Source organism: Gastrolobium bilobum, unplaced genomic scaffold (assembly GCF_033153095.1).
Source record: "Gastrolobium bilobum isolate Gb01-03AN ecotype WA unplaced genomic scaffold, APGP_CSIRO_Gbil_v1 utg2909, whole genome shotgun sequence".
NCBI lineage: Eukaryota > Viridiplantae > Streptophyta > Magnoliopsida > Fabales > Fabaceae > Gastrolobium > Gastrolobium bilobum.
The window spans coordinates 160,961-176,150 of record NW_026897436.1 but is presented as its reverse complement, the minus strand read 5'-3'; the positions used below and the strand labels follow the sequence as shown (position 1 = coordinate 176,150).

General features: G+C 33.1%; 2 protein-coding genes across 3 annotated transcripts; one reads left to right on the top strand and one right to left on the bottom strand.

Annotated features, from left to right (window-relative positions):
* The first annotated feature begins 5,062 nt into the window (after positions 1-5,062).
* On the top strand, positions 5,063-10,379 carry LOC133306901 (aminotransferase ALD1, chloroplastic). Its single transcript, XM_061507285.1, has 10 exons — positions 5,063-5,133; positions 5,267-5,304; positions 5,405-5,472; positions 5,870-5,986; positions 7,479-7,541; positions 7,841-7,945; positions 8,559-8,609; positions 8,982-9,302; positions 9,620-9,826; positions 9,966-10,379. The coding sequence occupies exons 1-10, from the start codon at positions 5,063-5,065 to the stop codon at positions 10,269-10,271; spliced, it is 1,347 nt and encodes a 448-aa protein (XP_061363269.1). The 3' UTR covers positions 10,272-10,379.
* Positions 10,380-11,018: 639 nt separating this feature from the next.
* Positions 11,019-14,431, bottom strand: LOC133306896 (F-box/kelch-repeat protein At1g22040-like). Of its 2 annotated transcripts, none has more exons than XM_061507278.1 (2): positions 14,278-14,431; positions 11,019-12,811 (listed from the first exon to the last, which is right to left on the bottom strand). In XM_061507278.1, the coding sequence occupies exon 2, from the start codon at positions 12,754-12,756 to the stop codon at positions 11,320-11,322; it is 1,437 nt and encodes a 478-aa protein (XP_061363262.1). In that variant the 5' UTR covers positions 12,757-12,811; positions 14,278-14,431; the 3' UTR covers positions 11,019-11,319. The 2 variants fall into 2 exon arrangements, with proteins under 2 accessions (XP_061363262.1, XP_061363263.1); XM_061507279.1 differs by having other exon boundaries at positions 11,348-11,501; positions 11,650-14,431.
* Positions 14,432-15,190: the final 759 nt, after the last annotated feature.

The window sequence follows — 15,190 nt, the reverse complement described above, 5'->3', positions numbered from 1 at the left end:
TTAGGGTTGAAAAATTAAAAAATTAAAATAATAAAGACTATTATAATCCTGAAATAAATTAAAACTACAAATACACAATGATTTTTGCCCCAAAACGATATCGTTTCGATGAACATTAGATAAAGTTGTCTAAAGTAACTTTAGAAAAAATGAACCAATTAAAAAATAAGGGAAGGGAATAGAGGATTTTTGTAAAACCCTCAAATACCCTTATCACCTTTAAAAAATTAAAGTTCCCCTAATTTGGAGGCTATGAAGCACCGACACTTCAAAAATCTTGACGTGTCGTATCCGACACTTCCCGACACTCTTTGACACTCCGACACTCTAACACGCGTATAGAAATTCAAAAAAAGGTTCAAAGGTTGCGTTGCATTGAGTTTTTAGTTTCAACTATTAGATTCGTTGGATTACGATTACCATTTTATTATGTTTAATATAAATATTTGGGATATATTATGTTTCTTTGCAAAATTGATGAATATTATAAGCTTAGTTTCATTTTTTTGTTAAATTATTAAATATTAAATATAATATACACTTCATAAATTAAAAATATTATTTAATATCAAAATGTGTCTGACGTGTCGAAATATAATATTTTTTAGAATTAACGTGTCGGAGTGTCGTATCGTGTCGTGTCACGTATTCCGTGTCAGTATCTGTGCTACATAGTTTGGGGGTATGAAAGGAAAAATAAAATAAATTATTTATGTACCCTTAATCTCTTTCTCAAATTTTTTTATTTTATCTCTTTCTTAAAATTATTTGAATTTATTTTATGAAACTATTTTTTTTGTTTCCAATTGCATTATTTTGAGATAAATGATTTACTTCTATATATGTGATTTATAATTTTTTAATATTTTAATTTAGTTATAATGTGAAATAAAAAAAATTTAGAGAGAAAAAAATATTTTTAGAGAGTGAAAACAATTTTTTAGAGGGAGAATCATTTTTTCAATGTGAGAATTACATAAATAATTTTTTAAACAATTTTAAATTCAATTTAATTTGTAAAATATAATATTATATTAATTTTTTAAAAAAGGAAAAAATTATAAAAACATCTAATTAATCCTCCATTATCATATTTTTAACTTCTAAATAAGAGGAAAGAAATATCCCTCATTTTCTTTCCCTCCCTTTCCCTCGGATCCCTTTTCTCTTTGAAACTCTCAAACACACCCTAAGAGAAATAAGAGACTATAGGTTTGTTTGAATATGATTTTATTTCACTTTCATAATTACAAGACTCCCCATTAAAATAATTTAAAATTAAAAAGAAGTTGAATTTATTTAGGAAATTGCCATTAATGTATCATCATAATTATAAAATTTCCACTGCAGACACAATAAAATAATTTTTGAAAACATCTCCAACTTGGTCTTCATTTTTAGTTTTAAAAACTAAAAAATATTATTGTTTTGGGAATCACTTTACAAAACAATCCTTTTCAAACCAGTTTTTTGTATTTTTTTTTAGGGAAATGATATACTTACCATAAAAAATATTTACCACTCTTATAACCAACTTAATCACCGTTGATTTCCGTCAATCTAACGGTTAATTATAATTTATTGGAAATTATTGGATTGCACTTATTAATTCCTAAAAAAATACAATAAATTATAACCATTAGATTGACGAAAATCAACGATGGTTAAGTTGATTGTAAAGGTGATAAATATTTTTGGTGGTAAGTATGTCTTACCCCTTTTTTTTTCTAAAACTAAAAAATTGTTTTTGGAAACAGAAATCAAACAGATCCCATGAGTCCCCTATTTGTTTTGAGATTTTCATAAATATGTGCAAGAAATTGGCAAGATTTTGTAGACAAATCCGCATTATCAATAATTAGTTCATGTAAATGCCAAAGTAGTTAATCACTCATTTCTTTATTCTTATAAACATGTTCAAAAACTACTTGTTTGTATATAAAAAGGGAAAAAGTATTTCTTCAAAGTCACTGGATATAACTTTATCTCTAGTGAACCTAAAACGACGTCGTTTTTGGTTGTAAGATTAAAAAATTATAGTGATAAAGACTAATATAACCTTGCAATAAATTAGAATTACAAAAATACCTTGATTTCTGTCCCAAAATGACATCGTTTTGGCCTTTGGGCTCACTGGAGATAATTTATTTTCATTGACTAGAGAAATCCTTTACCCATACAAAAAATAGGGAAATCAATTTTTTATGTTATAGAAAAAGAATTATCTCATGTAGAAGAAACAAAATTATAAGTAGGATCATAGATAAAAGGAGAGAGAAAAAATTGAACCAACTCTATTTTGTGTATGGTGCAACTTTGTTTCTGTTATGTAAAATAAGAGAAATAGAACGAAAAATTGTATCCTTATAACTTCACTTTTTAAATCTGTTTATGGTTTTTTGTTTCGTTTTCTAAATTTCAATTAATCTGCATTTCATATGGGATTTAGGTGATTTATTCAATTTAGTTCTTCTTGGTTGGGTCTTTATTTAATCATTCTATATTATATGTGTTCAACTTAAAAATAATTTTTTAAAGCTTTGCCACTGACCCCATCAAAAGTTTTGGACTAGCTTCTTTTATGTTTGAAATTTTATCATATTCAACTATCACTATTGAATATAGTTGAAAAAGAGGAAATGGAAGAATGATTTTTAATCTTGCAGTCAAATACTGTCCAAGACATCTGCATGGCTAGGACTTAGGAATCTAAGTTCTCAAGGGAGGAACAACCCTTTAACCACAATGCATGTGAATGAAAATGTACATGTGTCACATGGAGATTCTTTCTGCGTAGGAAATAGGAACCCCATCTCTGGTTCTTTTGTGAATTATTGTGATTGAGTCTTTCCTTGCTTTATTGCTCTCATACAACTTTTTTCATCTTCCACTGGCTCCTGCAATTACCAAGCAAATTCAATGGATCAGTAGAATCTGAACGTGGGTTTGACTTATTTTTCATTCAAATAATCAATGAAGGACTGCACTCAGGTGAGTTTAGTTCACATTCTAACAAAAGAAAAAAATAAAATAATAAAAAGAATAAAGAAAAAAAATTGGTTGATAACTTGATATCGTTTTTATATTCGTTTTCAGTTTCCAATAATTTTCTGGTCTGATTTTGTTTAATAAACTGTTTTATCTTAAACTGAAACCATTGAAGAAAATAGGATTAAAAATTTTCAGGACTTTTTCTCTGGTTTTGTTTGTTCTTTGACTTTCATTGGTCCACCCTTTTTTATTGTTATTGTTATTATTATTTTCAAATTAATGGCTTTTAGTGGGTGCCCAACAACCAATACTATCAGGTTTTAATTGAAGCTTAGTGTCAAGCTTAAATTTTGAAACATTATTATAGGGGTTTTAATAGCAGAATTAAGACCAACCTCTTGCATTCTTCTTCTGTTCACATATGTTCTTTCAACTGAAGATGTCTCTTTATTGGGTAATAAGTTCCATATAATATTGTATAACTCCTTATTCAATGGAAAGAAGTCATTTTCCATGTAGTTTCTCTTATCACATTTTTTCCATCCAGTGTTGTACCATAATCTGTATTGTATTTAATGGTCAAAAGTCGGTTAAGATTTTCCACTGATGTTTGGAACGACTTGTGTGTATATTTTGCATGCAAAATTGTCAGTCAAGATTCAGTGCTCTAGGAAGATAAAATTGATTGCCATTTTCTAATGCATGCTGGTTTTGCAACTTTTCTTCTTTCCATAGTGATTGATTAGTATAATGCAAGCCTAACCTAAACCCTACTCATCCCGTTTTTTATACTAAGGATATTTCATAATGATCCATTTTCATTTGACACAAGGCCATGCGTAAGGAAAGCTTGACTTTCCAAAGGAATAATGAGAATATTTAAGTCTTAATAGTCTTCGAGAAAAGATAACATGACTTAGCTTTTTCCTTCAGCACCAAGCTTACCATCAAATACTAGATTCAGGTAATTGTGTGTATGTACACATGCTTCTTAATGTAGTTAAATGATACAAGGACTTGATATAACTTTTGGTTTGATCACAAAACAGAGAAATCTCTCCTCCCATTTGGGAAGTGCATGGGAAATATTAACCTTCATTTTGCAAATAGCAGGATTGCTTAATGTAATGGTTAGCATGGGATGTTGTGGAATGAATTGTTATAGCTTCTAAGACTTAAATGTTTATGTTTAAATTAAGTATATAATGCTTATTTTGCTCGACCAAGGATCTGCAATACCTTTAAAGTCCAATTGTGGCATCAATTGTTTAGATACTATCCTTAATACAAAAATTTGGATGTTGATGCGTTGTGGAATTTGAATCTAATGGAGTGAGGTATTTGACATGCAATCCAAAATTATTTCTACTAAAAAGGTCAGGTCCTTGAGCACCATTTCTCTTACGCAAAATGCATTATTTTACTGATATAGATGGTAATGTATCTTTATGTAGAAGAAAAAAGTCCTCTCCACTGGAAATATGCCACATAGAGAATAGTGTTGCCAGGAAAGGACAGCTATTTTGGCTGATTAGATTTTTTTTAATTTGAAATTTGATGAAAGTACAAAAAGTTTAAACTTTAAAAAAAAAGGCCGACCCAGTTCAAGACCCACCGTGAGTGTCTAGGGAAGGGAAATTTGAGTCAAGCCTCACCCCTGCTTTGCAGGGGGCCGGGTTCGACCTGGAACACCACGGTAAGCAAGCTTACCGCTGAGCCAGGCCGACCCTTCAGTTTAAACTTTAAAGAGGTAAAAATTGAAAGACAATTTCCAAAGATTTTAAATGTCAGGATGGTCATAATACAGACATAATGGAAAAGTATAACATTAGGTGGAGGTGTGGAAAACGGAATTGTTGAAGTTGACATATGGGAGATCAATTTCTCACGTGTTTTCTTGAGAAAATCAAGACATACTTTAGTAGACGGCTCTTAGTTTGTTGATTGACCTGGTTATCTATATAAATTTAACGTTGTGGCTAACTAACTAGCACAATTGCTACTAGCCATCTGAAACAAGAACCAAAGCCTTAGAGGAGTTTCCTGTTGGATATCAGAAATCAAGTCCAAAATGTACAAGACATCAACTTGCAATTTTATGTTTAGTTCTAATGTTTTGCTACCTAGGATGGTAGTGGCAAGGTAGAAACAGAATTGGATAATGTTAAACTTATACCAGCAAACTTCAGTTATCTTTTGTTTCCTCTTGCTTTTCAACAACAACTCCCCCCTCCCCCAAAGCAATTCACTTATGTATATAAATGATAATTTACAGGTTGTCATGCACATTGAAGAATCAGAGAGTAAGAATTGGTATGCATATAATTTATACTTGTTTGGTTCAATTTTTTATTTGTTATGGACTTATTTTCTTTGTTCCCCTTAAACTTATCATTACGATTGTCATGTACAGGACACTGCACAAAGGTATCCCGGAATGTAAACATGGAGAAACTGCAACATGGCTATTTATTTCCTGAGGTGATTTACAATAATATTCACATTTCTTGATTGTTTATCTTAATCTTGTTTATCTCATCTAAATACTGTTTTCAAAAAAAAAAAAAAAAAAAAGTTACCCTCTCAGATGAACAGATTGGGAATTAAGTTTCTTTTTAATCATTTACATTGCTACATTGAAACTAAAGTTGAGAACCAGTTAATAGCTCATTTTTTAATTCTTTCTTGCATTGTTAAAAGGTAATATGCCTGGCCAAATGACTTTGACTTTCTGAAACATCCAATGCTTTCGCCCAAGAGCACACCTAGCTGGACTTAAGGAATTTGAGTTACTAGTCCTAGATTTTTTGCCCCCATGGATATTCACTTTGTCATATGATATATGTGCTAAAGATATTTATTGTCCTGATTGCATCAGATTGAAAGACACGAGCTCATGCACTTAGAGAAGTATCCCCATGCAAACGTAATAGACCTTGGAATTGGTGATACTACAGAACCCTTACCAACAAGTGTAACATCAAGCATGGTTGATGTAAGTTGTGAAGGTTCTTTCTTTTGAATTAGAAGAAGATACTGCATATAAATATGGGGTTCTATTTTTCTGCAGCTGTGGCGAAAAGATTTGCCAGAGATATATATTCATCAAAATTCGTCGACAGATCTTTCTTTTTTATTTTTTTAAAATAAAATCAAGATCCGACATCGGATTATGTTAAATTATTTCTGCCGCAAAGGCATAAATACTTTTGCTTATGTGACTTTGAGAATTACTGTGCCACCTGATGGGGGCAAGCGTCAAGAAACCACATGTATAAACTCTATATGAATGTGACTGTGTGTGTAAATGACCTTATGCCCATGTATGATTATATGACAATATTTTGTTGTAGAAGGAAAACTGTGTCATGCTTGTTTAACAACCATCCCCCAGCTACAGGGACTTTTTTCTTTGGCCATTGCATATATTGACAAAGATATACTAAACAAAATAACAGAAAACTTTTCTTTTTTTATTTAAGAGCTGAAACACAAATCAACATGCTGATACACAAGTCAATCCGCCAAAATAGAATGGATTGAATTATGCATATCAACCCATCAATCAAATTTAACCGGCCGTGCCTTTAGGCGGATTAAAACAGATTCGGGACGGATCAATCTGCGGGATAAGAATTTTTTTAATTTTAAATTATAAAAAAATAAATTACATATTATTAGGTTAAATTTTTTATATTTATTAGTTTTTGAAATTTTTTTCAATGAATATTTCAATGGGTTAATGGGCCAACCCATCAACTCAATAAATTTTGATAAGATGGCTGGCTAACCTGTCAACCCACCTAAAAGTTATTTATAAATTAAAGCTAAAAAAAAAGCTTAAAATTACATAAAAAATTTAGCTTAAAAATTACTTAAAAACACATATTTCAAAAAAATTATCTCTCTCTCTATCACTCTTCGTTTAAAAAAAAAGCACACAATTCAAGAAAAACAGATAAGAGCTTAAAAAAAAAGCTCAGCTTCTCCTATAGGAGCTTTTAGTTTTCAGCTTTTTTCTTCATTATAAAAAAAAGAGTTTTTCGTTATAAGAGTTTTTCCCAAAATCAGGTTGGCCTAGCTTATGCTTATAAGTAGCTTCTAGCTTAAAAAAGAGAGAATACACTTAATATTTCCAACCCAACATCCAATAGTGGGTTAACCCCCTCAGCCCCGTTTCTAGAGGGTTGAAGATAGGTCGGGACGGGTCGACCCATTTTGCCATCTCTTCACTTGATGTATTTGTTTTTAGGTTAAAATAAACAAACCATGCGAGCTATAATTAATTATATCATTATCTTAATTTGGAAATATCAACGATAAAGTATTTGATAAGATATTTGAACCCCTCACTCTTGCTCTTCTTGCCTGCTTTTTCAAGAGAAATGGTTTCAGCTAATTCTTGAATTAGGATAGCCAATAACCTGTAAGATTGGTCTATATGTTGATTTCGATGAGAAAATGTGCATTCATACTGTGTTTTGCAGTTTGTGCGAGGCCTTTCAACAGCAAAAGGTTATAAAGGATATGGACCTGAGCAAGGTGAAAAGGTATCTCTGAGCTTGTTTGAGCAATTAATACATTTTTCCTCATTAAGACCCCCAAAAAAAAAAAAAAAAAAAAAATCTTCAAATAAAAAAATAGAATTTTTTTTATTAGTTCTGCATGATTTTGCCTCCAATTTTCACTAGTTCTTAAAGTGCTTCTGCATTGAATTACATGCTATCAACCTTGAGTCTAGCAATTTATGTTTATCCACTTATTTGGACTTCCATTTGTAATATAGTAGATCATTATAATATATGACATTCAAATAAAATGTATATATTATGGCAAAATGACATTGCAGGCCTTGAGGAAGGCAATTGCTGATGCATTCTACAAATATCTAGGGATAAAACCCTCAGAGGTTTTTGTTTCAGATGGTGCACAGTGTGATATTGCTCGTCTTCAGGTATTCCATCAATACTATTTCATAATCATATTTGTTTATTGTATTCTACTTTACTTTTCTTCATTCCTAGTCAAATCTTAGTAACTTTTTACCTACCTACTGCACTAATAGGAACTAGATCAGAAGAATGAAGAATAGGACCTTTATTGAATATTGCTCTCCTCTCCTCTCTGAATCTGAATCAGTGTGATTACAGAATCATGCAAGAGGAGGGAAGATCACGAGATACAGATAGGTGTCTCTCACAAGTCACAATCCAGGAAGTCTGAGAGTCATGGCTCTACCTCTCAATCTCAACTCTAAAATAAAAACTGTTAATACAGTTTTTATTATTTATCTCCTACTATTAATAAAAACTATTATTCTCCTCCTACTATTTATACCGTGTCATTTATCTCTAACTACTAACTGTTAATACAGTTCTCAACAACTTTAAACTGACCCTAAGTAACAGTAACTGGTCCACTGGGCTCACCCCTATTCCTCTTAAAATACACCTTTTTAATTAGGCATTGATGTTTTGAATGTTTCATCCTCATTGTTAAGTAAATTCATTTGCTAATTGCTCACTTTGATATGAAGTACTGACTTTGACCTGTCTCAATCTGTGTAGCTGCTCATGGGTCCAAATCTGAAGATAGCTGTACAGGATCCATCCTTTCCGGTATTATAATTACTGAGTGATTCATATATCTATTAATATGATCCATTATATAGATGTTAGCAATTATTGTGGACTCATTCCTCTAAAATAACAAGCAATGGATGTCATGCAGTTATCTAAGTTTTTTATTCCATTTCCCTAGGGTTTAGTTTTGCTTACTATCATTTTGTGGACTATAAAGAACTGGATACTATCATAGGTCAAGCAATAATTCCTCTTAAACAAATTTTACTTCTTGTAGCAACTATTGAAGTCTTCCATCTTTTCACTCTAATGTGCAACTTGTTTCAATGTCCTCTTAGACTAATGCATGCTTGCATCATATCACCAAACAGAAAGTGTTTTTAATCATGGCTAATTATTCTGAGGCAGGCCTACATAGATTCGAGTGTTATAATAGGTCAGGCTGGCGAGTTTGTAGATAAAGCTGGCAAGTATAAAAACATAGAATACATGACATGTGGACCTCAAACCAACTTCTTTCCGGATCTAGCTACCATTTCAAGGCCAGAACTTATTTTCTTCTGTTCTCCCAACAATCCCACTGGTCATGCAGCAACAAGGGAGCAATTAGAGCAACTTGTGGATTTTGCCAAAGTGAATGGATCAATCATTATCTTTGACTCTGCATATGCAGCTTATATCACCGATGACAGTCCTAAATCAATCTATGAAATTTCTGGAGCCAGAGAGGTATATAATGGTCGTATATTTAGCTAGGTTCCATTTTTATTTTTTTTTTATTTTGCTGTTTTCACAAGCTTCTTGTAGACATATTCTCTAATATTGGTGCATCATAATGTTATATGAATTATTTAGTTTCACCTTTTAGGACTCTAACACTATGTTTGAATGGATGGAGACATGGAGAGCCAGAGGAGTGGTAAAAGGAACTTGGTGACATATGCAGCATTGTCTTTGCATGACATTTCTTTCTTTCTTTGTTTCTTGCATGCACTATTTTCCATGATGACAAGCTTAACCTCTTTCTTTCCTCATTATGCTTTCAGGTTGCAATTGAAGTGTCATCCTTCTCGAAATTTGCTGGTTTCACAGGTGTTCGCCTTGGTTGGACAGTGGTCCCGGAAGAACTCTTATATTCAAACGGCTTTCCTGTTGTACATGATTTTAACCGCATAATGTGCACTTGCTTTAATGGAGCATCCAATATAGCTCAGGCTGGTGGCCTAGCATGTCTGTCTCCTGAAGGTTTCAGGGTAAGTTCTAGTTCCCTAAGAATCTGTACAACTTGTCAAAATTCCTGCATTTATTGCATTCTTAATTACCATGAATTCTATGAAACTGTTCTGCCATACGTGTCATTGTTGCTAAATATTGTTTTGGAAAATTTCTCAGGCCATGCAGTCCCTTATTGACCACTACATGGAGAATGCAAGAATACTGGTCAATGCTTTGGCTTCTCTTGGTCTGAAAGTTTATGGTGGTAAAAATGCACCCTATGTTTGGGTCCATTTTCCTGGCTCAAAATCTTGGAATGTTTTTGCTGAGATTCTTGAGAAGACTCACATAATTACTGTCCCAGGCAGTGGTTTTGGTCCAGGTGGTGAAGAGTATATAAGAATTAGTGCTTTCGGCTCGAGAGATTCCATCATTGAAGCCTCAGAGAGACTCAAACACCTTCTCTATCAAGAGGAAAACTAGTGCTCTACTTCTGTCAGTTTTATAATCTATACATAAAATAAAGCAAAAATGGCAAATCTAAGCCTTCACTACTTCTACTTGTAAGAGAATTCCCGGATGAATTACACTTTCAACTTCTATTTATAATATATTACGTATTTGTAGTGCAATAAATATCTGGAACTTCATCTTTCACTTTGATTATCTTGCTCTTGTGAAAACTCAGTCACCGGACTAACGTTTAACAAATGAGAATATTATTAAGCTTGCTAATGTTACTTGAAATTGAATTTTTTCTATTTTCTTTTCCTGTATATTCTCCTCTCTCTCTTCTCTCTCATGTTAGCTTACTAATATTAGTTACTAAAAATGACTTTATTAATCATGTGGCTTTTTCTGTCAAGGAGCGTGAGCGACAATAATAAACAGATAATCCTTGTTATCCAATTCGTAAAATGTCACATTGCATAACATACTCAAATTTACAGATGCCTTGACAAAACAAAAGGGTGAAAGGTAATTTACGGGGCCTGATTGGTAACATAAAAAAGTAGCTATCAAACACGTCAATGACTCGTAAGAGTGTTGAGTAAGTTTTGTTTCAGGCAAAAACTTTACCTCTCAGTAAAGAAATCACCAAGGAAGTACAGCTTGGAATAAATATGGTATTAAAAAAAAAAAAAAAAAAGATATCGTTCTGCAGGTATGCAATGTATAAGAGAGCAAATGCAATTATAACATTTGGCAGAAAAAATTTAACATCCATTCACTGAAGATAGTATCTGTCACATTGTTACAAACACAAAATGAATCTGTATGTCGATATACTCAATGTACAGGAAGGTTTTGAGAAACCTTCAGATTTGATGTGCTATGCTTTGATATTCTTACTTTGTATAATTTTAATTTGTTTCTGTACGAGAGTAACGTGGAATTACACCTTATGGATCAATCATACAATGGAGAAAGGACCATTTACAATTTTGAAATCATCGTAACATATTTGTGGCCTATCAGCATTCGTACCAGCCAACAGCAGAACCACCATAGAAGGACTAGTTCCAAGTAATCAAACTTTCAGGGATTGACAGCTAACTAGTTCAGCAGATCTACCACTCTTAGAAGCAAAAACCCTCCAAATTTCTCTCTCTGATTCCTCTGGTGATTCGGTAAGTTCACTGAATGAGTTATCTGGTGATGATAAGAAGGGCTGGGAGGAAACTAAATCATTTTGCATGTTAGCCTGCAAAACTGTAATGTTGTGATTGTCATCTTTAGTAATTACATGAAGTTTTCCAAGTAAACTAGCTAAAAGATAAGGGGATTCTGAATCAGCAAAATCATGAATAGGAACATCTCCTGCAACAACTTTCCAAGTATCACCTTCGTAATCATATACCTTGATCTTTGCAGAGCCAAGAGAACTTGAAGGATCAAGTGCATATAGATCATTATTGACAGTAACACTCAATTTTGTTCCAGCTTGCCTTGCGGGCCATCCTTCACCCATTCCAATTGGCATTTCAAGCCAAGAGTTTATATCTGGATTATAAACTTCTCCCCCAACATCAACAAAAAATGGCCAACAATACAAACTCTGAGGAACAAATAACCTCCCTCTGTATGAAGTCATTCCTGTGGCAATGGGCTTAAGCAAGTCAGCCAGAAAAGCAGTTGGTAGCACCTGAGCTCTTGCAAATGGCATGCTTGGTAATTGGGACCACGTGCCTGTATGTGGATCATATACTTCCGCAGATTGAAGGGGGTTTAGTCCACCACGACCCCTAGTAACGCCCCCAACAACATAAAGCTTATCATTTAATATACCTGTCTTGCAATAGGCTCTACCAACTGACATTGGACTAGCCTCAGTCCAAGAGTTTTGAACCGGATCATACCGCCAAACAGATTTCATTGCTGAAGCTCTTGAAAATCCTCCTAAAGCATAGATGCAACCATCAACGGCCCCGATGGAGCAACCACAAAATGGCATTCGATCCAGGGCATCTCTCCGACCAAGCCAGCTCATTATGACATCAGCAATCCGGATACTTGTACCCAACATGCTCCACATCCGAAGGGGAAGGGCAGCCAAGCCCTTCTTTGTTTCATCTTCAAAGGAAACATTCGGCATTAGTGGCAACCTTTGCCATCTTCTGGAAAGAGGGTCCAAGGCATACCATAAGAGCTTATCACCATTGACCTTTGTTAATATGTAGAGCCACTCCTCCATCGTTCCAAGTCTTTTTCTCAAACAAAATAGTTCAGAACTCACAAAGGCAGCCTTCCAAGCACGAGAAACTGACTTGAGATTTAAATAAAAAATGCGAGGAACTCTAGCTAGAATCTGAATGGAAATCTCATCAGGGAGGGAGGGAATCAGTCTCGAGTTATCCTCACAGGAGGTTGACAACAACCTCTGTCTCTTGCAAGGTTCACCTAGCAAAACCTCACAGGGACCACTCCATCTAGCCTTGGAACTGTTCAGACTCAGTATATTCCCCATTACAACCACTTCAAATTCAAATCAAAACCAAGAATATCAAGCTTCTGAGATAAATCTGTTCAAGAACATCATCAGTCTAAATCATTTCTCACCACACAACAGGAAAATGCAGTGATGAATTGGAATAGTGGATTTATTTCAATAGACAAAAGCCTTTGACCAAATACAGCATCCATATTAGCATAAGAATATTCCCAAGTAGTTAATCAAAAGGTAAAGAAAACACTAGAGTAAGATGTGAGTAAATTTTGAATAGCTAGGCTGAAACAGAGCCAATATGCATATAGACAAGCTGAAACAGAGCCCAAATTGTGGAAAGACAGACTAAAATGGAGCAAATATGCGGAAAGACCAGCTAAAACCAAGTCAATCTGCAGAAAGAAAAGCTGAAATGAAGCAAATTTGCGGAAAAAACAGACTAAAATAAAGGCAATCTACATAAAGAAGAAGCTGGAACGACAACAAGGACACACAACAGAACACGAGTTTGAGACCAAAAGCTCAATACGGCAAAAGTCACCAAGGAGAGATTAGGAGCAAACAGAAACATAAAATATGATTTTGTTGGTAATCGAGTTCCATGAATTCAACACAGTGGAAGGGAGAAAATATTCTCAAGGTTGATACCATGTTGCATTATATTTTAGGTAGGTAAGGAGGAACGGGGAAGAAAAAACTCTGAACGATATCCTCTTATGTATAATGACAAAATGATGTGTTAAGATGTAATACAAATGACAAAGTACTAACTATTATTCAAGCCAATACCAAACTCCTAATCTTAATTAAATAAGGAAAAAAGATCATAAAATATAAAGGAAAAATGGAAACCAATTCTAAGAGATCATCTAAGATACGATAATAATATTATGAGATATTTCCAAAAAATGAAAACCCTAGGCCCAAGTGAGAGCAGGAAGAAACTAAATTGGCTGTTTTGAATATTTGGGTAAATTCTCCTTATCTGACGCAGGTAAGAAAACATGGAGAGAGTCTTTGTACGAAATAAAGGGCAATAACTTCATTATCACCCAGAATTCAATATACCAATATCATCTATATTGGTTAAGTCTGCATTTGGTACATATTGGTAATTATTTAAACTGTCAATTTCTCATGAACATAAAATGCATTAGCCAAATATAAGTTCTAAGGAATCCTCATATCACATGACTGGTACTCTATTACAATAAAAAAAAAGAGACACATAGCTAGACATGACAATCAGGCCAAGTGTATGTAATCATAAGTTTCTAGGTGAGTCCTAATTCCAAAACAAAACTAACAAAGGGTTTTCAATTTGTTTTTCTTCTTTAGCACCAAAACAACCAATGATTCAAATTGAGAAATTCACCATCCTAATGAATTCAACATACAGAATAATACCAGAAACAAGTATTCCAAGATGCCTACAACGAAAATAGTATATGGGTTTTTCAAATAAGAAAAAAAAACACACACACACACAAAACATAGAAACCTCAGTTAAATGGGATCCTGAGTCATAAATGCATTACGTACCTCAAAAGGGAATCACCATACAGAAATGAAATTCTTAACAAAAGCAAAACCTATGCTCAATTTTTGGAGTAGAAATGAAGGAGGACACGTTCGGCATCAATGCGTAAGAGAGAGTGTGTGTGAACCCAAGTACCGTATTCTATGTACGAACCCTCTGATCCGTTCATATAAAAGGTCTCACTTCAATTGACGACTCTGATCTTCTGTGTAACCACTCCAGCCTTTTCTCACTTTCTATTATATGACTTTTGCTTACAATGTCATCAAATCATTTAGAGGGCGTTTGATTCACTAGAAATTTTTTTTGAATACTAGTAAATATAATTATTAGGTAAATGGTTAAAAAGTGAGTTTGGTAGGAAAATATAAAAAAAGTTATTTGGTTGATCGAAATATTATCAGGAAAATTTATTTAAATTTGCAAAATCTATGTTCGGGAGAAACTTCGCACCTGTTTTTTCACTTACTCAGTTATCTCAGAATACCACATCTCAATGTAATAGTGAATTTTATCTAAAAATCAACACAAAAGTCATTTCTCCATCTATTCTATTTGCCTAGTATTTTTTTCAAAAACCTGAACCAAACGTGGTATTTTCCAATATCCACTTACACTTTCCCATCAATCCTAAAATAAATCTTCTACCAAACACTACATTAGAACTTCTTTGGACGTTTTTTTTTCTTTTTCAAAAGCTATTTTAAAAAAAAAAACACTTCTCGAAAAATGTCTGTTTTTAAAAAAAGCAGAATTCATAAAAAAAAAAGTCAAAAATCTGCCTTTTTCGGAAGCTAAAAATTTTAGCTTTTTAAAAAACAAAAGTCAAAAATCAAATATTTTTTCAAAAATTAAATATTTTTTTAAAAATCTAAATAGCTGTGTGGCTTTTATAAAAAAATACTTTTAAAATAA

Coding starts and splice junctions, on each gene's coding strand:
- LOC133306896 (XM_061507278.1), bottom strand. CDS start 12,756: ATGGGGAATATACTGAGTCTGAACAGTTCCAAGGCTAGATGGAGTGGT.
- LOC133306901 (XM_061507285.1), top strand. CDS start 5,063: ATGTACAAGACATCAACTTGCAATTTTATGTTTAGTTCTAATGTTTTG. Junction 5,987..7,478: donor TAACATCAAGCATGGTTGAT/GTAAGTTGTGAA, acceptor TGTGTTTTGCAG/TTTGTGCGAGGCCTTTCAAC. Junction 8,610..8,981: donor TACAGGATCCATCCTTTCCG/GTATTATAATTA, acceptor ATTCTGAGGCAG/GCCTACATAGATTCGAGTGT.